Source organism: Lycorma delicatula, chromosome 4, assembly GCF_047948215.1.
Source record: "Lycorma delicatula isolate Av1 chromosome 4, ASM4794821v1, whole genome shotgun sequence".
Taxonomy (NCBI): domain Eukaryota; kingdom Metazoa; phylum Arthropoda; class Insecta; order Hemiptera; family Fulgoridae; genus Lycorma; species Lycorma delicatula.
Genome location: NC_134458.1, coordinates 14739377 through 14766846, shown reverse-complemented (window position 1 = coordinate 14766846; position 27470 = coordinate 14739377). Strand labels below are relative to the sequence as shown.

The window sequence follows — 27470 nt, the reverse complement described above, 5'->3', positions numbered from 1 at the left end:
ATTGTTAGAAAAAGATAAAAAACTAACTTACAATTCCTAAAAAACTACTGATTCTTTTTTTAAGTTTTTTTAAAGCTATACTCGTCTCACACACGCCCGCACACACACACACGTGCGCGCGCGCGCACGTGTGCACATGTTTAAAATTGTTTATATTTTTTTAGTTTGTGATCTTTTAAGAAAGGTTTCTTAATTATGGTAATTTTAATTAATATATTATTTTAATTATAATTTAATTATACAGTTATTTATTATAATATTCTTTGACTAAATAAATTTTCACTGTGTTAACGTATTCAAATTGTGGAATTTTAAATAAAGTGTTTTTTTTTTTAACTGTGGTCCAGAAAAGATTTTAATAGTGTACGCAGCTGTAGCTCACAAAAATTAATTGGCAGGATGCTATATATAATCTGATATTAGATTGGCCACTTGCCAGATGCAGGCTGATTGACCACATAACACATAAATGATTGACAGACCACATAAATCGCTGGAGCCGGTATAGACTAGGCTCACTGTCAGTCTTTCCTCAGTCCAATCCCGGTTCGCTGATCTAGGCATACCTCTTGACCTATTTCTGTCTTTTAACTCCTGATCCAAAGCCGTGAATAGATCGGTGCCATTTCTTCTGACACTGAAACAAATTATTCTACGTAATACGTGTGTGTTTGCTCCTCACTATACGGCTAATTATCTATGTACACATTTAGTCCCTTTTATAAGCATTCATATGTGTGATTTATCGGTTTAACTAGGTGCATATGTGCACATCAGTGCAATTAATTTTACAATGTTTCTTTTTGATTTTTGTTAAAATCATATTAAACGTTCTAAATATTTTTAATACTTTTGTATAATATTTGTAACTTTGCATTTTATCATTTTAATTTATATGCTTTTAAATATTGAATTTTAATTAACTTAGTACATGAAATTATTTAAGGACTAAGTTATTAAAAAAAATGAAGATTTGATTTAGTGTATCATGGATTAAAATGTTTTTAAATGATAGTATTGAAATAAAAATGTTGGCTTTATTTATACAAAATTTTTTTAACATAATTGTATCAGTATCGATGTGATATTTTTTTAAAGATCTAAAAAGACTAAGGTTATATAAACGTTGCTAGACTATGCTGGATTAAAATAATATATAGACAAAAAATCTGAACAATTTAATGTATTTTCACATGAAAAGATCATTAAATCTGGGAAAATTTTGTATAAAACATTTTGGAAAGAGCATTATTTTTCATTAGATAACTTTTTGTATAAAATATTTCTTTGTAAAGGAAATATTTTCATTTAGTTATGTTTTTATATTCTCCATTAAAAACCTTTTAATTCCATCAGGTAGAGTTTCATATGCTACACGCTTTTGTGGGTGGTTGGGAGTGTTCCTATTTGAAAAATAAGCCTGTTCACAGGTGCCTCGATAATTACTGGATTAACAATAAGTTTTGTTAGCAGTAGATATTAAGCTGATTAAAACAAAATCATTGTTCAGTAACATATTGTTATCATCATCCTGGGTAAAAATGCTGTAATTTAAAGTCTCTTTCATTGAGGGAGGGGGTAGAAAATATTACTTTCCAATAGTATTTTAATCATCTAAAATTTGTCATTATCCCAATCATCCCAGATCAAGTGTGTGGTTTAATCTACCCTCCACCCCTTCTGTACCCTTTCTGTATATTTAATCCTTCTCCTTGGACAGTGACATGGAATTCGTTTCAGCTGCTGCTTTGGTTCACATGCTGGAATCTGAAATCCAGCAGAGCAACTATTTTTTATGTCTGTATGTGTTATATGAGTTGACATCAGTTTGGTTTTATTTTGTAGGATAGTTTAGACCTATGGTCATTTTATCAGTAAAGGGTGCCTTATCAATCAGAGGATTTGTGCAACTAAATTAAGAAAAAGAAAAGTATCAGGTCAAGGAGATATTAAGGTTTGTTGCTATATCTTATCCCTCTATGAATCATGAGACCTGCTGATGGTGAGGTGGCTTGAATGCTCAGTGATACAGTGTAGCTGGACTGAACGAGCAGCCATACTGGAGAAGTATCTGTTTAGAGCCAGAATAAGGAATGATTCCTGAAAGAGGGCAGCAGCTCTTTCAGTAGTTGTTAGGGGTGTAGTTCAGGAGGACTTAAATGGCCATATCAGCATCGCTCAATCTTCTGAGTACTGTGCAGCTGAAAGCAATGGAAAACTACAGCTGCTTTTTTTCCAAGAAAATGTAACTCCCTGTGGTAACAAAGATGGAGGCGCCTTCCTTGGTAAAATATTCCAGAGGTAAACTAGTCCCCTGTTCAGATCTCTGGGTGGGGACTACTAAGGAAGGGGTTACCAGAAAATTAAAAATAACATTCCTCAAGTTGGAGCGTAGAATGTTAAAACTCTAAAAAAAAGTTGGTAGGTTAGAAAATTTAAAGAGGGAAATGGATAAATTAAATGTAAATGTAGTAGGAATTAGTGAGGTTCAGTAGGAAGAGGAAAACGACTTTTGGTCAGGTGATTTTAGAATAATTAACTAAGCTTCAAATAATGGCCAGGCAGGAGTAGATTTCGTAATGAACAAGAAGATAGGGAAGAGAGTAGAGTAATTCAAAATGCATAGCGACTGAATCATTGTAATAAGGATAAAATCAAAACCTAAGCTGACAACGATTGTTAATGTCTATATGCCTACAAGCGCCCATGATGATGATGAGGTAGAGTGTGTATACAAAGAAATTGATGAAGCAATTAAACACCTAAAAGGGGATGAAAATTTAATAATAGTTGGTGATTGGAATGCAATCATTGGAAAAGGCAAGGAAGGAAATATTATGGGTGAATATGGGCTGGGCAAAAGGAATGAAAGAGGGGACTGACTTACAGAGTTTTGCACAAAGTAATTAATTGCCAACACCCAGTTTAAAAGTCATAATAGAGGAATATACACATGGAAAAAACCAGGTGATAGTGCAAGGTATTAGATAGATTATATCATGGTTAAGCAAAGATTTAGAAATCAACTCGTCGACTGCAAAGCTTACCCTGGAGCAGACATTGATAGTGACCATAATTTAGTGATAATGAAATTTAGATTGGGGTTTAAAACCCTGAAGAAAAGGTGTCAGATGAATCGGTGGAATTTAGAGAAGCTTGAGGAAGAGGAGGTAAAGAAGATTTTTGATGAGAACATCGCAAGAGGTCTGAGTAAAAAAGATAAGGTAGAAAATGTAGAAGAAGAATGGGAGAATGTTAAAAATGAAATTCTTAAATCAGCAGAAGTGAACTTAGGCAGAACAAAGAGAACTGGTAGAAAACCTTGGATATGAGAGGATATATTGCAGCTAATCGATAGAAAATGTAAGAATGCTAACAATGAAGAAAGTAAAAGGAACTATTGACAGTTATGAAATACTGTAAACAGGAAGTGCAAACTAGCGAAAGAAGAGTGGACTAAAGAAAAGTGTTCAGAACTGGAAAGAGAAATGATCATTGATAAAATAGATGGAGCATACACGAAAAAGGGGAAGTTCCTTTAGACTTCAAAAAGAATGTTGTAGTCATGATACCAAAGCGAAATAAAATGAAATAAAATGTTGAACATTTTAAAAATATTAGGGTTCAAGTACAGAGATAGAAGAACAATTGCTAACATTTACAGGATCGAAACAGCAACAGTAATAATTGAAGAACATAATAAAGAAGGTGTAATAAAAAAGGGAGTCCAACAAGGATATTCCCTATCCCCGTTACTTTTTAATCTTTACATAGAACTAGCAGTTAATGATGTTAAAGAACAATTTAGATTCGGAGTAACAGTACAAGGTGAAAAGATAAAGATGCTACCATTTGCTGATGATATAATAATTCTAGCTGAGAGTAAAAAAGATTTAGAAGAAACAATGAACAATGAAGGATGATGATGTCCTATGCAAGAACTACCGCATGAAAATAAACAAGAACAAAACGAAAGTAATGAAATGTAGTAGAAATAACGAAAATGGACCACTTAATGTAAAATTAGGAGTAGAAAAGAATGTGGAGGTAGAAGAATTTTGTTATTTGGGAAGTAGAATTACTAAAGATAGACGAAGCAGGTGTGATATAAAATGCTGAATAGCACAGGCGAAACGAGCCTTCATTCAGAAATATAATTTGCTTACATCAAAAATTAATTTAAACATCAGGAAAACATTTTTGAAAGTATATGTTTGGAGCATGCTTTATATGGAAGTGAAACTTGGACGAGTACCTGAGAAGAAAAGATTAGAAGCTTTTGAAATGTGGTGCTATAGAAGAATGTTAAAAATCCGATGGGTGGATAAAGTGACAAATGAAGAGGGTTTGCGGCAAATTGATGAAGAAAGAAGCATTTGGAAAAATATAGTTAAAAGAAGAGACAGACTTACAGGCCACATATTAAGGTATCCTGGAATAGTCGCTTTAATATTGGAGGGAAAGGTAGAAGGGAAAAATTGTGCAGGCAGGCAATGTTTGGAATATGCAAAACAAATTGTTAGGGATGTAGGATGTAGGGGGTATACCAAAATGAAATGACTGGCACTAGATAGGGAATCTTGGAGAGCTGTATCAAACCAGTCAAGTGACTGGTTTGATGCAGAAAAATAAGCTATATCTTGAAGGAAATTTAAACTTTGTACAATTTCTACTCGTGGGCATTTGTTAGCATATTGCAAAATAATACCAACAAAAATACAAGAATTTATAACATTATACTTTTTAACCGATTTAAAAAAAAAATCACCTCGAAAATCAACGTTTTAAGAATTGTTGAGTGTTTCAATATTGAATCAAAATTAAGCAACCCTTTTTTAATGAAGGAAGCATCATTATGGTGAGGTTGTTTCTAATTTATAATATGTACAGAAATTGTTCTCTTCACCACATCTCTATATATAATATTTTATAAATTAAGATTTTTTAATGTTTTTATTAAACACTTATTTATATTATTTTTTTCACATGAGGTGTTATCAGATTGAAGAAAATAAGACAAAAGTATGTTCATTCATTTAAAAAAAAATTAAGTGGCAGACTGTCACAGTCAATAGCCAAAAAGAAATGAAAACAGAATGATTTGCAACTATGTTAATTGTTTAAATTGGTGATCTAAAAACCAGGAACTAGTTCTTTAACACTAGTTTTTTGTCTTCATTGTTTATATAACATATATTTACTTCACACCTTTCATATACCGGGATGGTGAGCCATGATTTATTACAGGTGTTGCAGAACCATCAAGTTATTTGTTAAGTTACTATTTTTTTTACTTTTTTTATTTTCATAATTATTTGCTCCTAATGAGGCATTGTTAAGATAGGTATAATTCTTGGTTTTTTATCACTAGTTTGGAATGGGCAATAGTAACATCAATCAAAAAATTAGAGATTTTTAAAAAGTATGTGTTGATTTGAAAGGATTTAAAAAATAAAGTGTTGTCATCAAGGTGAAAATATTTTTCAGTTTTTATAACTGAAGTTATAAGTAAATTTTAGTATTTTATAAAGTTAATTTTTTTGTCAAACAGTCTAAAACGTTGTTATAAAAAGTCTAAAATTAACCATGTTTTCTGATGTGTTAGGATAGAGTTTTATGCATACAATAGAGGTGGTGTAAATAGTGTGTTGTTTCTTAATAGAAAGGGTGTATTAATTTGGTGTTAATATTATTTCTTATGGCTGTGAAGCATGTAAAGCACATAAGGTACAAAAGGAACAAGTGAAGATATACTTTCTCTTAAAGTAATTATGTTTACTATCTAGACAGTCCCTGTGATTAATAAAATTAATCCATTACTTGTAGGGCTTAATACTATGTACATGACAGTGGGTTGGCATTATGATATGTGTGAATGTACATATAGTATATATATATATATATATATATGTGTGTGTGTGTGTGTGTGTGTGTGTGTGTGTGTGTGTGTGTGTGTGTGTGTGAATTTTTATCTTTTTTTTACTGCTCTAACTGATAAATATATAAAATGTTTTATATTATCTTTATATAAGAAATAAGTAAGTAATTCAGGAAAGAAGTTAACATTGGTAGTTCTTAGGTGTATAGTTTAAACTTTATTTCTGGTAGAGGGATTAAATTCTAATCACTTTGCAAATGCTAGGAAACATTACTGTCTGCTGTTTTTGTTTTATTGCATAAGTGTCTAAATAAACAAGCATTAGGAGTCGTGTTACTTCAGATTTTAAAAGAAAATCTTTTGTTCGGCTCTTAAAGTATTTTGGTGTTATTTTTAAATGCATCTGAGCAATTCTTATTGTCGTGTTTTTAGATGTATTCTAATTTTATGTTGCATCTCCGTGCTACGGTCATTAGCCACAACTAAAATTATCACAACATGTGTGGTCACCCATGTAGAGGAAAGTTGGACCTATTATTATTTAACTTTTTCCAGTGTTTGAAATTTTATCCATATTTCATGCTCTCCCATTTTTATTTTCTTAATATCTGACATGTTAAGTACGATATAGAGGATAAGTTGATAGAAGTTGAGTGGAATATAAGTTGTAAGAAGATACAGTTTACTATTCTCATTAGGATGTTATTATTTTTTAAATAAGAAATATTTTTTATAATGCACTTTCTTTAATATTAGCAGACAAAATTATTATTTTAAAGATGATTGTTATTAATTATTTATATAAATATATATATATATATATATATATATATATATATATATATCTTGTAATATAGTTCAATATAAATGCTTTCTTGGGTAATATTTACTTCTCATTGCACCAACAAAAAATCTTTGAATAATATCTGACTAACATTATCAAAAATTATTTTAACATAATTATATAGTATTTTTTTAAGTATTACTTTAATACAGATTTCTTTTGACATCAATCTTTCTTTTTACATAATGTTCATCGATCATTTTTTTTTAAGTATGGGTTACACCGACATGTGTGTTATTTATGTGTGTAGGAACCGTATGACGTTTTTAGATGTTACTTTTAACATTAGTATTAAAGTATTTATTATTTAAAGTATTTACTTTTAAAGTATTTACTTTTAAAGTATTTATTATTATTTTTTTTAATTTTCATATGTTTGACACATTAAATATGTCTTTATGTAGTTATATTGACTGACAGTATTTCAGTTAAAAGGGATAAAGCCTTGTTATTTCTCTTAGTCTTTCTAACAATAAATACAATGCTGCACTGCTCAAGTGTGTAGATTGATGCTCTGGTATTTTGCCAGAATGTAACTAGAGGGAGAAAAGAAGGGGGTTTGCCTCAACTGGGGCCAGTCGCTTTTTGTCTTTCTTCTTCATGCCTGCTTCTTAGTTTTTTAGTCCGGTGATTGTTTTTATATTTGGATTTTGTAATTGTTTATATTCCAGTTAAAAATGTATTATTTTTCTGTGTAATATGCGTGTCTTTGCTTTTCTTCATGTATTCAAATAAATTTTTTAACTTAAATATTTTTTATATTTAAGTATTAAAAATACTTAATATATTTTAATTTTTTATATCTGATAAAACACTTCGGTATCAGATATCGTTTTATTATTTTAGATTTATTAAAAAATTTTATATAAAAATTTACCTTCAGTAATAAAAATAAAATGAATTATTTATACAATAATTATACTATTGTTTGATTATGTAAAATAATTTTATTATATATTGGTAGTATTGTTAATTATATATTATTATTATTAATCGATCATTTCAAGAATTGATAATTCATTGAAAATAACATATATTTAGGCTCTAAAATTTTTGTCATGTTTCTAGTCTAATTTTGATGGATGTAAAAACATTTATACCATTTATGAGCAGGATTAATTGTATGCATATGCTTGTACATCGACACATGTTTTCACCCATTCATTCATACTTCTCTATCTATGAAAGGGTTCATTTACAGTTAATTAATCATTTTATCAAGAGATGTATTACTTTTTTAAACGATATAATAAAACTAATTTTTTTTTGACTTAGTGGTGGTTTTAATTTTAAATTTATTTTAAAAAAGCGTTTTAAAAATTGTTGTTGTCTTTTTTGTTATTGATTTCTGTTTACTATAAAATAGTATCTGTTTTTTCCCTTTGGGTTAACTTTACATATTTTTTTCATTTTCAAAAAAAAAATTGTTTAGATGACATGTTTATCTATTTACAAAATTTGTTCATTTATATATTTCAGAGATTATGTAGCCAGTCTAATCAAGTAAAAGAGTGTATTCTAGTTTTACAGAACAGATGATTGCTTTTCTTCCATATATTTCCTGAGGTCAACACAAACAGATTTTGTTGCTTTTTATTATACAGTTATATTTCTGTGTATATTTTTCTGACTGTTGTATAGTTCTGCCCGTGGTAAGAGGGATAACATTAAGAAATTTCAATAACTTAAAAAAAAAAGTAGTTAAAAAATCTTGCGCAGTTCTGTGAAAGAAGACAGACTTTTCATTATTTTATTTTGTTTCCACGTTCCACTTGCAATATCATAATGAACCAGCTTCTAACTTGCCCTGCTCAAATCTCTTTGACAATAAATTGAGGATAACTCAAGAACGACTCAATCAATCTTCATCAAATTCTCACATGTACAACGTCAGGTACACTACTACAGCATATCTAAATTTCAATGAGATTGATCTAATAGTTTTGGAGATTTTCTTGCCACAGAATTTTACACATAGGCCTATAAATAAATATATAAGGAAACCAGAATTTAAGCGAATGGTATTTTTGTACTCCTCATAACACAAAACTTAAAAAAAATTCATTTTCATCCTCACTCCTTCATGTGACTGAAGTAATACCATACTTTTCTTCAAAAAAAATTGTAAAAATAATACAGCATGTTCATACTTTGTGCCACATGAGTTATTGTCATTATTTCATTTATTGATTATTAATACCTTATATTTTTAAATTAAGAGTAATCAGCAATATGCTTCTTGTAGTTACTTTTTATTTTTATTGAAAATGTATATTTTTTAATAGGAATAAACTTTTTTTTTGTAAATTATTTTGTAAAGTAACTTCATTAATTTGTCGTGTCTGGGGCCTATGAAACATAGATGAATTATAGAGCAGAAAAAATGCTGTAAAGCTTAAAAATAAGTATTTACAACACTTATATGTTGTTTAAATGTATACTCCTCTTCTATTTTAAGAATCAATTTAATACTTCGTGATTATTTAACAATTAAAATATTAATAATTTATCATATGGATTTACTTACTGTGTACTTTCATAGTATTTTCATTAGCATATTGCATTTGTTACATTGCTATAATTCTACAGAGATCGGCTTTTGAATGTTTTCTGTTAAGTATAGTCCTTTATTTACATTAGTTTAACAAATCCTCTCATCTTTGTTCTAAACTGTTCATTGAGAAATTTTTTTGTGTTGACTGTTAACATGTGTTATGCTTTATTTCTATTTTGAAAATGTTGTCATCATTCAAAAATTCATATTCCATATTAAATTCATTTATTTTCATTCAGCATTAAACTTCATATACTTACCATTAGATATTTGAGTATTATGTCGTATTATTTCATTTAAAATTTTATTATCTATGTTTTCTGTTTCAGTGTGAGATTTTTCGGTTGGCCATAGATTAATCAAACTTAGGAAAATGTTTTCTCATATTCCTTTTTATCTTAGAAATATTAAAAACAAGTTGCAATAGACTAAAGGCTTATTTAACAAATAGTGTTGTTGGCCTTTAATCGGTACGAGATCAGAATCATTGAACTTACCGTGTACTTCCCTTATATTGTAAAATCTTAAGATGAATGTCTAGAGATGCTTATATTTAAGGGAAAGTTCATTTTTTTAGATATTTTATCATACCTAAGTTTTTGTTGTAACAATTTATAAAATTTGTTAATATTGAATTCTCATTGTTCTCAATCATTCTGAATATTTTTTATAAATAATTATTGATATCAGTTCTTGTAATTTCCCATTCTGTGGGCAGCCAAACGTTTTTTCGTTCTATAGAAATTCTTCACTTTAGTCAGTTCTATAAATGTTTATTTGATATTATGTTTTATCTGAAATTTTTTTATTTGTAGTTAAAGTGAAATAGAGTTATCTCTGCTTTCATTTTAATAAAATTTTTTAATATTTTACAGTGCTAAAATTTTCTTCTTGTTATTACCATATGCTTTGCATTTTATTATATATAATCATCATTTTGCATCACTTCTGAATTAAATCATTAACTAAAAAAAAATTGTTAAATATGAGTGGATCGAGTGAAAATATGATTTTATTGCCATCATCATCAACAATGTTACATTTGTATAGGAGAAGTGAAGAACTCCCTAGCGTTTTATTTTCTCCAACCGAATCAAGAAGTAGAGCGATTTCAGTATACAGAGATAGAGTTGCATCCGTTTCTAGATCTGAATTAAAATGGTCTTATAAACCGTTATCAACAAGAAGACAGTCTGAAGGTGGAAAATCAGAATCTCCATATTCAAAATCAAATAACTCATGGAGGAAATCAATGATACCTTCGATTTTATCTGCTCGTATTTCAGAATTTTTACAAAAAACTAATCATGTCGATGAGCGTTGGAAAAGAAGTACAAGTTGTAGCAGTGATGCTTACCTTAAAAATCATCACCATACAACAAATAAATATTATTCGCGTGGTTCAAGTGCATTTGATACGAGGGATGATTGTTGTTCATCATCACAGTTGTTGTACAGAAATGAGGTATATATAACATTTTTTGTGTAGGTTTTTATTTATAATTTTTTTCTGAATATTGTAAGAGTGGTAGTTACTCTTTCCATATTTTTCTTGTTTTATGAACGCTTTTTTTACATTGTTAATAATTTGCTTATGTAAAACATATGAATTTTGTGTTTTATATAATTTTTCAAAACAGACTTAGGCATAATGGCCTATTTGTGCTGTAACCTTAAACACTTGAATTGTATAATTTCTAATAATTTTAAATTATTGTGCGTATTGTAATTTAAGTGGCAATGGTTTAGCTTTTTAAATTTATTTTGTACACCCCCTAATTATTTATTTATTTAATTAATTTATTAAATAAAACATAAATTAATTTTTTAAATTATTTATTATGTACAGCCCCTAATGAAGATCGGGTAACAGGATAGTGAATTTGACTTATTAAATACTGCTAACAGTTACTATACAAAGTCAAGAGATTACCGGAGAGGTCTTTTTCGGTCAAGACTTTGGACAATAAATTGTGATTTCTTGTCTGTTTTAGAAACTTACAGTAATTGTTTGTTTCATTAGCCAGACATTTACATTAAGATATTAATTTACTTTTATCATTTTCTAAGGGTCAATATTTATTCGTCATCAAATGTATTTAATTCGATTGCAGTTATCTGTAATGATAGATCAATTTTTTTTAGCATGTGAAAATGCCTTACCTAACTGAATTTGAATTAAAAAATTTACGGGTGAAAGGCAGATACACTACTGTTCCACCATGGAATACTATTAAATTTTTTTTGTGGCAGGGCTCCTTTAAAATATTGAAGAAAATGAATTTATTGAATAAACAAAATCATTAAAATTCAACAGCCGATTGAAAGTTTTGAATTGGGTTTTACAGATACCACGTATTAGATGTTACTTCACTAGAGATAACTGACTTATGAATTTACTGCATAGTGTTCATATTGCCCAAGCATTTTACATATCGAACAGGAACCTCACCTTCCATTTGTTTTATTTCTTTGTTAAGTAATGTATCAAAAGGGTTTACAAAAAAGGGTTTAATCTAGAAGGGTTATTGTCATTGGAATAATATAAACACTGTAATTATACTGTCTTTATAAACAATATAAAGATATCCTGCCTAAATTGAAAAATTTATAAGTAATTTTGTACGTCCAAGTTAAGTATACAGTTAATTTCATTTCTTACAGTGTTTCTGTAACATTGTAAATATTTCTTAGTATTTGTAAGAAAAAAAGAGCAAAATGAAGATGGAACGGCAGTGGTTAATGCCTTAATAATCAGTTAAACATTAAACATAGCTCCTTAAATACACAAAGAAGTAAATTACAGGAAATGTTTTTTTTTTTGTTGTGTAATCTCATTACTGGCCTGTTTATTTCCAGCTTAAACAAATAATTTTGAAATAGTAGCAGTTATATTAATCATAGATAATTTAATTAATAAGATCAGTAAAATATATAGAAATTATGTTGCTGAGGACTACATAGGTGAAAAAAGTTTGAAAATTGCTGTAGTAGCTCACTAAAGTTACAGTGCACTAAATATGATTTCCATTAGGATGGGTGGCAGAGTGGCTTATGCTGTGCAGTTATAAGTTTAAGATGAGTTATATTTTGGGTATTAACCACCGGTTCCTGCATTAAATCTAAATAATTTATTTATGCTTATGATTTAGTTTATTGTTAATGTTTGGTTCTGGTCGCATTAAATAATATATACATAAATGCATATATGTATATTTATTATATAAAAATAGAGTATCCACTTACCAACAATTGTGAGTATTAATTATCCAAGTGCTTTCAGATTATTCCTCCATCATCAGGATTACTGATTAATTATGAATTTTACAGTTGTGCATATAAATTTTTATAAATAGGAATTAAAATGAAAATAAAATTTTAAATTATTATGTTCATAGATTGATTGTCAATAGTTAAAATAAGTTAACGTTAAAAGAAAAACGTCTTGTCAGTAAGATGTTTACAACTGTTATGCCCGACAACTGTTAAGAAAATTAAACTTAAACTATTAACAACAGAAAATGGCAATGAAATTTTTTAATTTAAAATTAAAATTATGTGGCATAACAGTTATAAACACGTTACTGACAAGACATTTTTCTTTTAACATTGACTTATTTTAACTATTGACAATCAATCGTTATGAACATAATAATTTGAAATTTTATTTTCATTTTAATTCCTATTTATAAAAAATTATATGCACAACTGTAAAATTCATAATTAATCAGTAATCCTGATGATGGAGGAATAATCTGAAAGCACTTGGATAATTAATACTCACAATTGTGGGTAAGTGGATATTTTATTTTTATATAAATTGTGTAATACAAATGGTGCCAAATGTTAAGAAAATTAAACCTAAAATATATGTATATGCATTATTGTATACAACCCCAATTTAACTTTTAGGGTGATAGTTTGAATTTTCTCACAATGCACTTTTCATTATCCTTAATCCGTTTTGTTTTGGTTGCTAATAGTTTTAGTGGGACGGGGAGTTAGATCTGTTCCCACTGTGTTCTCTGTACTGTGCTGAGGTCAGAACCTGAAGAGTTAGTGAATCTTGGTATCTGGTATAGGCAGGACTGCCAGACCTCTTAATTCCCATAAAAAAAAAGTTTTTTACTTATTATTGTGGAGTGTACTGGGTTCTGGAGAATTTAATAAATTGTGAACTCTTTGTGTCTGAAGATACAAATATTAATTAATTTTGTATTTGCAACAGTTTTATTTATTAAAATGATTATTATTAACAGTTATTATTATAACAATTTAAAAGCTTATTTGTACCTACTTTCTGTACAAATTAAACCGAGTAGATTATAGGTGTTAATACAGCTTTACAGTTATCGATATAGAACTTCATAGAACTTTACAAACTTGACTTTAAGGATTTAACAGTCTATTTTAATTAAGTAGTTAATAGATTGATTATGTTAACAAATTAAGCTTAATAATTTAACATTTAAAAATATATTCGATAGCATTACTAATATTTAACTATATAATTTAATTACTGAATTATATTGCATAGTAACAGTATACAAAAAATTAACCAAATATTTACTTTCAATTTTATATTTCCAAACAGATAAAAACTTTAAAAAGGTTGTAATTACTCAAATAATAATATTATAGCAAATTAACTAGACTTAAATGCTTTCTACCTAATAAAATGTGTTACTGTATTCTCTTTTCAGTAACATCCTTTTAGTACCCTTGAAACACCTTTTTGCTTAGAAATTTTCATGTTTTGTTGTACAGTATGCATAGATTAAGATCCTACTTGGTTTCACTGACTGTACTTGGATTGTAGGATCTTTGTAAATACATTACTAAATTATTGTAGAATTTTCTATAAAATTACCTCAAATAATACAAAATATAAACTTTTTAGAGTTCTATCTCACTTATTCTTTCCCTTTTAGTCCATTACCTGCATGCTGACTGTCTTGTTTACTTTTCTTCATTTACGTTAATTTCTTCAGATTTGTGGAATAATCGCTTTAAGTTAGTTGAAATATCTAAAGTCTATGTACTTTAGTGTGTATATATATTTATGTACATACAAAAAAGTCAATATGTTCAGGAGCTAGAACTTTCTTTTAATTGAATTAATTGATTACATCAAATTTTAACTAAAGTTTTTTAATTTATTATGAATTGCCACATTTTTTAATTTTAACAACACATGATTCTACGGTATTAATTTTTGACCGAAATAGAGTATAAGGTAATTCTATCCTCTTCATTTATGTAAAAGTCAGATGAGTTATTTTTATTATTTTTTTTTGTTGTTTTTTTCACAATTTTTTTTCTTTTCTTTTTGGTTAAATGTAATGATAAATTTCTGTATTATTATGTAATGGTAATTTGATATTTCTTTTTTGGGCAGTTAGTTGAAGTGAATCACTTTGGAGGGTTTTCCTTGGGTGATTATGTAATTTGTATAAACACATGAATTCTGATGATGTGCTATTATTATATTAAGTCTTATGTTTTACTATTGAAAAGTTTCTGTAAATGGGTTTAGATACTGTAACAAGTAACAAAAAATATTGCAGGAAAGAAGTTATGGTTTGTTATAAGTGTGTGTAATACTGAATAAGGCCTAAAGGCAATTACAAAATTTAAACATTCCTTATAGGCTTTTTGTTAGTACATTTGTTTGTTGTTGCCAGATGTTATTTTGTTAAAGATTGTAGTGCTCTCTAAATATTGTAATTTTTAAATAATTCTTGATTATAGGTTTTTAAAAAGTTGTATATAATTATATAACATTGATAAAAGTAGAATGATTATAAAAAAAAAATTATAGAAATGTAGTTTTAAAATAAATTGATATTAGGAGCCAATATATAAACAAGTTTTAATTAATTATTATCGTTTCAATTTTTATTAATCTTGATTTGTTAAATTGTTTATCAATTTTATTATTAACAATGAAATGACTATATGGCTATAAAATAGTCATGTCTGACACAATTCGTTTATTGAAAATGTTTATTGCTCAGAGTCTCAACATAAAATTCATTCTAAATTTAATAAATATTTTTTTAGAGTTAACTGCATATGAAGCCACCAGAGTAGTTTATGGCACTGTGCCATGCAGCTTCATGCTTGTGAAGAACATATGCATTTCAATTATAAAGTTATTTTGATATTATTAACTATTATTTTTTAAATAGTTATTGGAAATTTAAAATGGGTACTTTAGTATGTATGTACGAGGGTTATTTTTTTTTCAAGGTCCGATTGGTCACGAAATTAAAACAACAGTGAAAATAAAAAATTTTTTATTTGTAACAAGTACTTACATAGTTACGCTATTTCTCTACATAGTCGCCACTCCGATTTAGACATTTGTCGTAGCATGGTACCAACTTTCCAATACCCTCGTCATAGAACGGAGCCGCCTGTGTTTTCAGCCATGTTTCTACGCTGGTCTGCAGCTTGATGTCTGTGCCAAAATGTTGTCCTCCTAGCAAGCGTTTCATGTGAGCAAAGAGGTGAAAGTCGGATGGAGCCAAGTCCAGGCTGTATGGTGGGTGATCAAACACTTCCCAACGAAAACGCTGCAGGAGCTTCTTTGTTACAGCTGCAGTGTGTGGCCGAGCATTGTCATGGAGAAAGACAATGCCTGATGACAACATTCCTATCCGCTTATTCTGAATTGCCCTTCATAGACGTTGAAGAATCACGCAGTATGAGGCTGCAGATGGTTGTGCCACGTTCCAAGAATTCCACCAAGAGAACTTCATTCTGGTCTCAGAACACAGTAGCCATTCACTTTCTGTTGGAGAAGGTTCGCTTGAACTTCTTTGGTTTACTGGGAGAATGAGAATATATCCACTGTTTGGGTTGTTCTTTTGTTTCTTCAATTTCGAAATGGACCCATGTCTCGTCCTCTGTGACAATTTTGTTAAAAAAATTTTCTCCTACATTGTGGTAGCACTGGAGAAACGTTAGGGAGGCGTCCATTCTCATTGTTTTGTGATGGTCGGACAGTATCTTGGGAACCCATCTCGCACAAAGTTTGCGGTACTGAAGTCTCTCACTCACTATGTAGAGAGCTGACCTTGAAATTTCAGGAAACTGATCACTCAATAAAGAAATTGTGAAACGACGATTTTCTCGAATTGCCTCATCCACTTGCTCAACGAGATCATCGGTTGACACTCGCTTCCTTCCCTGACCGCCTGCATCATGAACATCTGCACGTCCTGCTTTAAAGTTCCTGCACCATTGTTGCACTTTGCTGTCACTCATTGAAGTTTCACCATACACATTACTAATTCATTGATGAATTTACGCTGCATTACACTCTTCAGCCTGAAGAAATCGAATTATCGCATGCACTTCACACTTGGCGGGAGACACTATTGTTGTAGACATGTTTACGTGTTAGCTGTGTGTTCAGAACTAAACGAAGTGACGCGGATTGAAGCCATATTAGAGATGCTGCGCATCACATATGCGCAAAGGTTCATCCGATTTTTGTGCGGGTTTTTATTTCGCAACCGAATGGACCTTGAAAAATAAATAACCCTCGTATAAAAAGGGATAAAGTGGTCTCCAGTTTTATTTTATTAGTGGCTCGATCTTAGGTCTAGATTTTTTATTTAGCCGTTGGGATTGGAAAAGGTTCCTGGATAGATTGATAAGCAGTTACCCTTACACAATATTTTTTTTTTTAAACGGTGAGGTGCGGGAATACCATTTACATACGCCCCTGAGGGGGCAGTGTCGGATTCACAACAGGTTCTACTAGATGTTATTTAATTGCATGTGTGTACCTTTTTTTCCTTTTTTTTTCCTATTTAGCCTCTGGCAACTACCGTTTAGATAATTCTTCAGAGGATGAATGAGGATGATATGTATGAGTGTAAATGAAGTGTAGTCTTGTACATTCTCAGTTCGTCCATTCCTGAGATGTGTAGTTAATTGAATCCCAACCACCAAAGAACACCGGTATCCACGATCTAGTATTCAAATCTGTGTAAAAATAACAGGCTTTACAAGGACTTGAACGCTGGAACTCTCGACTTCCAAATCAGCTGATTTGGGAAGACGCGTTTACCACTTTACCAACCCGGTGGGCTGCATGTGTGTACCTGCACCCTACCAACTAAACTTAATCACCTCACCAACTCCCCCCTGGGGCTAGCCATGCAATTTAAGCATTACATGGCCGCAGGAGGTACCTTTGGGCTTTGGGAATCTAGAGTCTCTGTACATCATCACTGTGGCCCATCCATGATTGACGAACCACGGCTCCGCAGAGGGTTGTCCTTTACCCCTCACCATCTGGTCTATTTCTTCACCTGTTAATCTAGAACTTTATTCTGGGTCCTCTGTTCTTCCTGAGCTTCCATTTTCGGCCATCTTCAGATGTCACCCCAAGTTCTGGAGTCTGCTTCCTTCCTCTTAAGTATTTTTGCTGCAAACTTCAACTCAGTGTGTCATTCCTGTCGGGCTCTAAGCATATATTTTACACAGTTATCTGGGGTCAGTCCCAACACATTGGCCTCCTCCTGACCTGCTGCCACTTACAGCATATGAAGAAAGCGTGTTTAAAAGGCACTGTAGAGACTGTCTTCTGCGGAATTGGAATAAATAAGCAGCAAAATCCCTGTGGCCCAAGAGGAATTGGCCTAGGTAGAAGTCCAGCTTGCCATGCTCCCTCCGATCCATGGTTCAACTTCGGTAATAAGCCTTCTGGTCCATCTAGCCCTCTGCAGAGGCGCAGCATCCCACTCCCACAGTCATTCATCGTGAGTCTTCTGGCTTGCATCTTATTCATGCCCTCAAAAGTTCTTATTGTTTGAGCTATCTTCAAGTGTATGGGCATAATTCCCACGAAAACCTCCACCACAAGGGTAGACACCATGCAGTAGGCGGTGATAACCTTTATAGCCACCTTTGTTTGGAAAGAGAAGAGTTTTATCATATTCCATTTGCTCTTGAACACATCCCTCCAGGGAGTACCATGTAGAGAAGGATTGACAAAGCCACTGACAGAATCATCTGCCTCTTCTTCTGTCTGGGGCCCGACCTTCTTACTAGTAGTCTGCTCAGGTTACTGATAGCAGACTCAGCCCTCTCAACAACCTGTTTCAGATGGGCGGTAAACACCCTTGAGCGATCCAACCACAAGCCGAGGTGTTTAACACACCTCAACATGTCTACTCGGACCCCATTCATGGATATAACTATATCACTGATTTTGCATTTGCCAGTGTCATCGTCTTCCTGAATCATGTCTGTCAGAGAGCCATCTGTTTATCATTACCACTGTCCTATTAGCAACGATTTGTACCTCTTCTTGTGTTTTTACAGACACCAATAATGTTAGATTATCCACGTAAGCGAGGATATGGGAATCTCCCTATAGCTCCAAATTCAGGAGGCTCTTGTATGACAGGTTCCACAGAAGCAGACCTAAAACAGAGCCCTGTGGAACCCCCTATATACCTCCAACTCCTTTTGACCCTCTTCAGTTATAACCTCCAGATGTCACCCATGCGGGTAATCATTAACACAAGCTACAAGGTACCCTACTTATACTTCTTTCTCGCAATGTGCTAATGGCAGCTGACCATGGTAGGCTGTTAAAAGCCCCCTTTACGTCGAGGAGGACTACAAAGGGAGTCCTCCTCATCTGCCAGGATCCCCCTTGCCTTGCCTTGTGCCCAGTTCAGGACCCATTTAACAGTGTCTGGTTGATCTCCCCTGCACGAATCCAAATTGCTTGTAGGAGAAGCCACCAGACGCATCCACTGCGGCCCTTATCGTCTCAGCCAGCAGCCATTCCAGGAGCTTTCCCATCACATTTAGCAAACTAATCGGTCTATACTTAAGCTCTTTTCCTGCATCAGATTTTCCTGCATCGGTTTTGGAATTAGCACCAACCGCGCATGCTTCCAACAATCAGGGAAGCGGCACGCCATTCATAACTTCCAATACTGTCCATGGGTGCGCCTCAACAAATCCTTGCACAATCGCTGCCAGGATAGCATCTGGCCCCGGGCTTATTCAAATATGTATTCTTTTGTTCGTCCAAAGCAGCTCTACCTACCGTAAACCGGTGGTCATGTGTGCAATCTATTCTTTGCTACATTTCTTCCCTGCAAGGAAAGCAGATGCTAGTGAAAGTAGGATGATTTGCTCACAGAAGAGTGTTAAAAGAAGTCAAATGACCCTGACATGAAGGAATGGTTAAATACCCCATTTAGGGGATAGATGTCTATCCTGTCTAAAATTCTTGGGGATGTTGAGGATACTTTTACCCAAGATGTGGGGGCACATGTTACTTACTGATAAATGATTTTGTTATACCTGACTTTGCTGTCCAGCAGATTATTTTTTTTCCAGATTTTGAAGAGCCATCTGAGAGAGGTTAGGCTTCCAAATGTATCTCAAAATTATGCTGTTTGTGGAAGTATCCACCCAAACTATAAACTATTGAGCCAGTAGTTCCCTAGAAAATAAGTTGCACATGCCGTAGTCTCTGCTGGAAGAAATTATATTAGAAAAAAAAATTTACACTTATTATTTGATGATTTTACAAAGTGATTATAATTCTTTCAGTAGCTTTTGAATTGAAATTTTGTCTATTTGTATTTATAATTTTGTAAAGTTGTTTTGTTTTTGTAGTGCTGATGTAAATGTTATGCTAATCACTTTCATTTAGTCTAACTATGAATGTACAGTACAGACTGTATTTATTGTGATAGGATGAGTTAATCCAAATCTCCTGAAATTTGAAAGAAAAAGATTATGGCTCATTAAATTCCTAATCACTTTTATTCTTTCAAGTAGTTTGCTTAGGGATGCCAACATCAGTTTCTTTTATTTCACTTGAAGATATATGGGATTTTCTTCTGTAGTACATAAGTAATTCCTTGTAATTTGTGTTTTCTCATTTGCATCAAATTTTTCTTCATTAAATCTCATTTTCATTTTTAAGAAAGAAGGTAAAGTTTCTATGGTGTCAATCAAGTGAATTACATTCGGTTTTTTGTTTAAAAAAATGACTGAAGAACAGTCACAGCATGTTGAATCCTCCTAGTTAAATACCTGATGGTTTTGTGATATTTTTCAGGCTATTTTTACCTCACATTATTTACTTCCGGTAAGTCTCTCTGATTGTGTGTTGTGTGCCGTTGGTTTGATTCATTAGTTTTTCAGACTGTGTATTACTCCTGCTCATTATTTGTTTAGTAACCTGATTTAATTCAAGTACATTGATTTATTCAGAAAGTGTGATTTACTGAAATATTATAAATAAATTGTTGAAATAATAAAAACAAAACTGTTTATTTTCTGAGTCTGCAACATAAATTTTTTCAAAATATTAATTTTATTTACCATAATTTTTATAGAAATTGATAAAAATATCTTGTTATACAAAATGTGACAAGTGTAATTATTAATGTTCAAACTCTCTCTCTCTCACTCTCTCTCTCTCTCCCCTCTCCATCACTCCCTATCTCACCCTCCCACACTCTCTTTCTTTCTTAATAAATTCAGGATTTAAACTATACAGAACGATTACATTGAAAAAAAATAATGATCAGTATTTGCTGAACATGACTCCAAATATAGAACAAAATGTGGTAATTATAGTTTGTTATAATCAAATAACTCTTATTAAAGTTGACTAAACAACCATAAGACACAAGTTGACAGTTGACATAAGGACACTGCTTATATATTTCTATGTTGAAAAAAAAATTGTTTCTTCTGTTTAATTATTATACAGAAAATTGATAGAGAGCAGCACAGAATAGTTGTAGTCAATCTCTAATTATAATCATTGGTTTATATGACTAGAAATAAATCCCACTTTTACTGACTTAGATCCTTCTAGGGTTAATTCATCTCAGAATTTAATGATAGTATATTGTAATAAACATCACAAATGTTTTCATAAAGTCTTTAATATACTTGTTATATTTTATGCTGTTTAGGTGCTTAAAAATAAGTAGATTGTTAATTTTTCAACTGATTTATAATAGTAAAATAATTAAACTTAAAAGAGTAAGAAGTTTCTGACACCTACATTATCTATCAAATACATGTGGTATTTAGTTTAGTTTAGTTAGTAAATGCGGCTGTATTTAGTTGTTTTTTTTAATATATTCCACTTTTCATTAAATTTACTATATAAAAATGATGATGAAAGTATCCCCACATAAATCAGATACAACAGTTTGTGTACCTCCACATCATGGCATGCTGCTGTGCTCTATAAAATGGCTGATCGTACTATTTATTTGGATGTGAGGAGCAATAGTTCCAATTACTTATAATAAAGAGATACAGAAAAGTAGATTTATGTGATTTAAGTGGTATAGTTGCTTTTTTACTGTACTTCACAGACTACCATAATTATAACAAATAAAAATCTCTATATTTCATTTAAAATTATTTGTTGTGTTCATGTATGTTATTTTTTATTTAATCAAATATGTATAAAACAGACTATTGATTGTTATGAGAAGAATTGTACTAGAATGACATCAGATTCATATGAATCGGTATAATTTTCCGAAGAGTGGTTGTCAGTAGATATGTACAATGTCATCTAGTTTAACAAGTTAATTTATTATACAGTTTTCATGAAAGAAGTGAATTTTGGTAAGTTTTGGGTTGCACATGTTTTTAATGTAGTAACAAAATTATATAGATATAGTGTTAAAGTAAATTTATTATTTTCTAACAAATCTTAAGCATAGGAATTTGAAGTATCTGTTCAGAGTATTTTGTATTTAAAAAATTTAATTTTTCTTGCAGCTGAATGAAATTGCGATTGACTTAGCAGAAGAAAGATCTTGTGCAACACTGGCATCAAATCATTTAGAGTTAGAAACTGCAGAAAGAATTAGATTAGAAAAAGAAGTTCATGAAATGCAGGTTTGTTGTTTATGTATTTAATATATATGAGGTCTGTAAATAAAGTAATGAGACTAGTTTTTTTTTGGCAGCCTAAGTGGCAACACTGTAAAGTTACTAGTAAACTTATGATTATATGAACAGCTGATTTATATTAGGTATTAATATTTTTAGTGTATTGTTGCCATGTAAGACGTAACAAAATTTTTGTGAAATGAGTTTTTGTTGTGGTTTACAAAAATGAGTGTTACTAATTATTAGCAATGTTGTGCAATCAAGTATTGTGTTAAACTCTGTGAGAATGCTACTGAAACGTTTTCAAAATTGAAAACGGCTATGGAGATGACACTTTGTCACGAGCCCAAGTTTTTAGGTGGTTTAAAGCATTTTCAGATGGCTGGAAATCAGTTTCGGACGATCCATGCTTTGGAAGACTGTTAACATAAAAAGTGATGACAATGTTGAGTGAATCAGAAACTTGATACAGTATGACCGACGATTAACTGTGAGAATGATTGCAGAACAATTTGAACCGTACCACAATCCATAAAAGTTTACAAACGAATTGGACACGAAAAAAGTTTGTGCAAAATTGGTACCAAAAAACCTCACTGTTGAACAGAAAAACAACAGGTGGAAGTGTGCCGTGATCTTCTAGGGTGAATTGAAACTGATCCTGATTTTCTAAAAAAATGTTATTATTGGTGATGAATCTTGGATATTTGAATATGACCCAGAAACAAAATGCCTGAGCAAGGAGTGGCACACTTCAAACTCACCACATCCCAAAAAAGCAAAAAGAGCAAATCAAAAATCAAAACCATGCTAATTTGTTTCTTTGATAGTAATAACATTGTCCATAAGGAGTTTTTGGCTACAGGACAGACTGTAAATCAATATATTTACTGAGAAATTCCTGTAAGACTGCAGAAAAGAGTAGCTCGCGTTAGACCAGCCATCAAAGACATTTGGATGCTGCATTATGACAGTGCACCTTGTCACACTGCACTCTCAATTAATGAGTCTTTGGCAAAAAAAAAACATTCCTGTAGTTCCTCAACCACCTTATTCAGCTGACTTGAGTCCCTGCGACTTTTTCCTGTTCCTGACTTTAAAAAACACCTCAAAGGACACCATTTTGGAACAGTAGAAAACATTTAAAAAAACGTAATCAACCATTTGAAGGATATTCCGGTTTCTGAGTTCCAACACTGCTCTGAAGAGTAGGAAAACCAAAACCATTTGAAGTGTTGGGTGGCTTCCCAAGGGAATTATTTCGAAGGTGATTGAGTCCATTTATAATTGCACTGTAAATAAAAACTTTTTGGGAACCAGTCTCATTACTTTATTTACAGATATTGTATATATATAAGGTGTGTTCAAAAAATAACAAGGATTTTGAAATTTCACGGGTTATATTAGTCTGATTGTCGGGATTTTTTTGTTGTTGTATTGGTAAACATGTCTGAAAAGTATCTGTACATTTTTAGTCATATTGGATATTTAGTCTGTTGTCAGCGGTCAAAAGGATAACACATGTTTTGGTATGATCAGTGATTTTTTATTTGTATAAATAATGGATTAGAGAATTTGTATTAAATTTTGCTATAAGAATGGAATAAAGTGTAGCTCTGTTTTAGAAATGTTAAATATTGCTTTTGGTTAGTCTGTATGAGTAAAGCAAGGGTTTACAAGTGGTATAAGCGTTTCCAAGAAGGTCGTGAAGATGACGAGTGTCCTGTACGCCCCAGCACATCAACAGCCAATGAAAACATGGATAAAGTGAAAGAAATGAATATGAATGATCGCTGAATCACAATCAGAGAAGTCGCTGATGACGGGATATCAATTGGCTCATGCCATGAAATCTTTTCGAACGTTTTGGGTATGAAACATGTGATAGCAAAATTTGTTCCAAAATTGTTGAATTTCAAACTAAAACAGCAGTGAATGGAAGTTGCTCAGGAGTCGCTAAATGAAATCAACAATGATGCAGAACTGTTGAAATGTGTCATAACAGGTAATGAAACATGGGTTTATGGATATGATGTCAAAACTAAGGCTCAATCGTTCCAGTGGAGGCATTCTGGATCACCAAGAATGAAAAAAGCTCAATAAGTATGGTTGAATGTGAAGGTTATGCTCACTGTGTTCTTCGATTTTAACGGCATAGTGCATCATGAGTTCTTGCCACAATGTCAAACAATCAATAAGGGTTATTACCTACAAGTCCAACGCCGTTTCCATGAAGCAATCCAGAAAAAACAACTAGATTTGTGGCGAAACAATTCATGGCTTTTGCACCATGATAATGTGCCTGCTCACACTTCATTGCTTGTTCGTCAATTTTTAGCCAAAGACTACACTGTAATGATAACCCAGCTCCCATATTCACCAAACATCGCCCTGTATGACCTTTTTTTTATTCCCAAAAATAAAGAAAACCTTAAAGGGCCGTTGTTTTACAAGCATAGATGAGATTAAAAGCGAATAGCTGAAAGAGCTAAACACTATACACAAACAATATCTAATGGGGACTATTTTGAAGGGGATAACAATAATGTAGATGAATAAATAAAATTCTTTCATAGAAGCAAAAATTCTCGTTACTTTTGGAACACTCTGTGTTCAAAAAAAAAAAAAAAAATATATATATATATATATATATATATATATACACATACACACATTTTTTTTAACTTAAATTATATGGTTTTTTTTTTCATAGGTCCTTGATAAATGTGTTATAATGTAGGACTTTTTAAAATATTTTTAAATTATGTATCATATTAAGAAGAAACCGCTCCATTATTGATTTTCTTACTTAAGCATTTATTTTTTTCCAGTTTCATTGAATTTTGATTAATTTTCTGAAAAAAATTAATACTTGCTGAAAATTTTCCACATCAGGAAACATTCTTTCACTATTAATAGGAGTAGCAGTTATTTTTTTTTGTTCATCTATATAGGATAATGGATTTAAAAAAAAAATAAAATAAAATAAAACTCATGTTTCTCCTCTTCTATTATTGGAGGACATTCAGAAAAAGGAAGTAATATTTATTATTATTTTTTATCAAGAACAAAAAAAAAATAACTATCAAAATAATAACAATAATAATAATAAAAAAAATTGAAGTATATATAACTAACAGCAAGTATTACATAATTAACATTATTTCTCTTTTCTTTCACTATTCAGGTAACTAAACTTTCTAATCTGTTTTTACATTGTATTATCTGTCTACTGATGCTTAATTGCAAAGTTTAATGGCTATACGAATAATTATCTGAGTAATTATTAATTTATAAAAATATTTTTAAACTAATAACACAACAATAAAATTGTTTTGTTTTCATTTGTTGAAAAAAAAATTGTCAGTATCATCACTGTTCTATGATTTGATAAAACTTATAAAATATTCCAAGCGGTAATATTTAATTGTACATAATTTTTATTTTATTTTTTAGATTAAGTAGGTATGCGAATAAGTAAAAATGTGGTCATTGGTAGTGCTTTAAAACTGATATTGTTAATAAATTAATATTCCTTTTTTTATTAGTAAATGTCATTTAAAACAGAAAATAAAATGAGTAAATTCACAATATTAAAAGAAATGAAAAATAATTTTTATACCCCTTTAATAAAAAATGTTAACTATAAATTTGCTTATAGTCTAATAATAAAAAAATTAATACATCGATTAATAAAAATAAGTGTAGTGTAATGTTTAAAATAAAGCAGATATCTGTAGAATGCGGAGAAAAATATAAAAAAAATGTACAAATAGAAACTTTTAATAAACTTACACAAGCATATAAATATAATAACCAAAAATCAAATTATGAAAACTGTATTATTGAAAATAAACTTGTATTTTCTGGTCTAGAAAAGATGACAATATTAGAAGTCGATTATGAGAAATTTAAATCCCCCACCCCAGAAAATACACTATAAAAAAATAGTAAGAAAGTATTATTAATGAATTAGTAAAAAAATTGATGTTTGGCAATAGCATATGATTGATAACAGTATATTTAATATAAATCATTCAAAAATAATAATTTAAATTTAAAAATGTGTGTATCAGGTATCAAAGTAGTAATTACCGTAGGTTTTAATAGCAGAATGATTAATTTTATCATGAGGATTGAGGTAGTAAACGTCTATTTCACAATTTAACAATCCATTTATTTTTTTTTGTTTTTATTTTTAAATTTATTATTTAAAAGAAAATATTATTCTGAAGAAGCAGGATTTCTAGTGAGTGAAAAAATGTTTAATTAATAAAGTAAGGTACTCTGCCGCTAGGATGGAATTTATTAAACTATTTATTTACCGCTGTTAGTAAATTTCATTCTCATAAAAATTAAATTTTTGTTCTTATCTAGAAAAGAAATCTATGAGCGGTTGTATTTTATTTACAGCGCTAGATTATTTTAAACTTTAAGCTTAATTTTATTATTTTTTCCTTTAAATTTACCTAATATATTGTTCTTGATGACAATATCCCATAAATTTATTTATGATTTCATCTGTAGTTAGAATGCTGTTTAATTACTTGACGTGATGTATTGAAAGCAAAAGGCTCATTAGTTTTATTTAATTTTCTATAAATTGACTGTTGTGTCAAGGACAACATTGAAGGAATGTAGGATAACATAATTCAAGTAGAATGACTGTTGTCTCACTAAAAAAAAGAAAGTAAAAACCAGTGATTGAGATAAAGTGTTTTAGAAAAAATTGAATTATATTCTACACTTATAATTCTATAATAAAAATAATTATGAAGGGTCAATTTCAACTAAAAATTTTGTCACTGAATGATTTAACTTGGAAATTTCAAACTTATTATCTTACAAATTGGCAAGACATACAATATTAGAATTTTTAGAGTGAATTAATAATAATACAATACATACAATTACTTTTCTTGATTATTTAAAAATACAGTTGTACTGTGTAAAAGTGGGTGTTTATCTAAAAACTGTATGATTAAATCTATTTTCATGATAAAATTTTTGTCGTGTTTATTTTGTTTAATAGAAAGAGAAAAGACAATTGATGGAAAATAGTGAAAGTTTGGAAATGGAACTATTATGCTCAAGATCTGGACAATTAAATGGTCCAAGTGGCGATGAAGTTGAAGATGGAGCTTATAAAGAACGTTATAAACAAGCAATACGTGAACTTGAATTCACTCGGCGGAGGCTACAGCAGCAACATCAAGATGATTTAGAACAACTTGTTGGACTAAAGAAGCAGCTTGAGAAGAAAGTAAGTATAATGATGA

At 30.7% G+C, this 27470-nt stretch overlaps 1 protein-coding gene across 11 annotated transcripts in view; it reads left to right on the top strand.

Annotated features, from left to right (window-relative positions):
- LOC142323129 (unconventional myosin-XVIIIa-like) overlaps positions 1–27470 on the top strand; it is a 187919-nt gene that overhangs the window by 115092 nt on the left and 45357 nt on the right. For 9 of the 11 annotated variants that reach the window (XR_012756028.1, XR_012756027.1, XM_075362362.1 and 6 more), the window contains exons 21-22: positions 22078–22197; positions 27224–27454. Coding sequence is in view for 9 of the 11 variants with exons in the window: in XM_075362362.1 (XP_075218477.1) it covers positions 22078–22197; positions 27224–27454 (351 nt within the window). In the remaining 2 variants the exon portion in view is untranslated. Of the gene's footprint in view, positions 1–7279; positions 7350–10032; positions 10742–22077; positions 22198–27223; positions 27455–27470 lie in introns of those variants that run through there. The other 2 variants (XM_075362366.1, XM_075362367.1) reach the window with 2 other exon arrangements.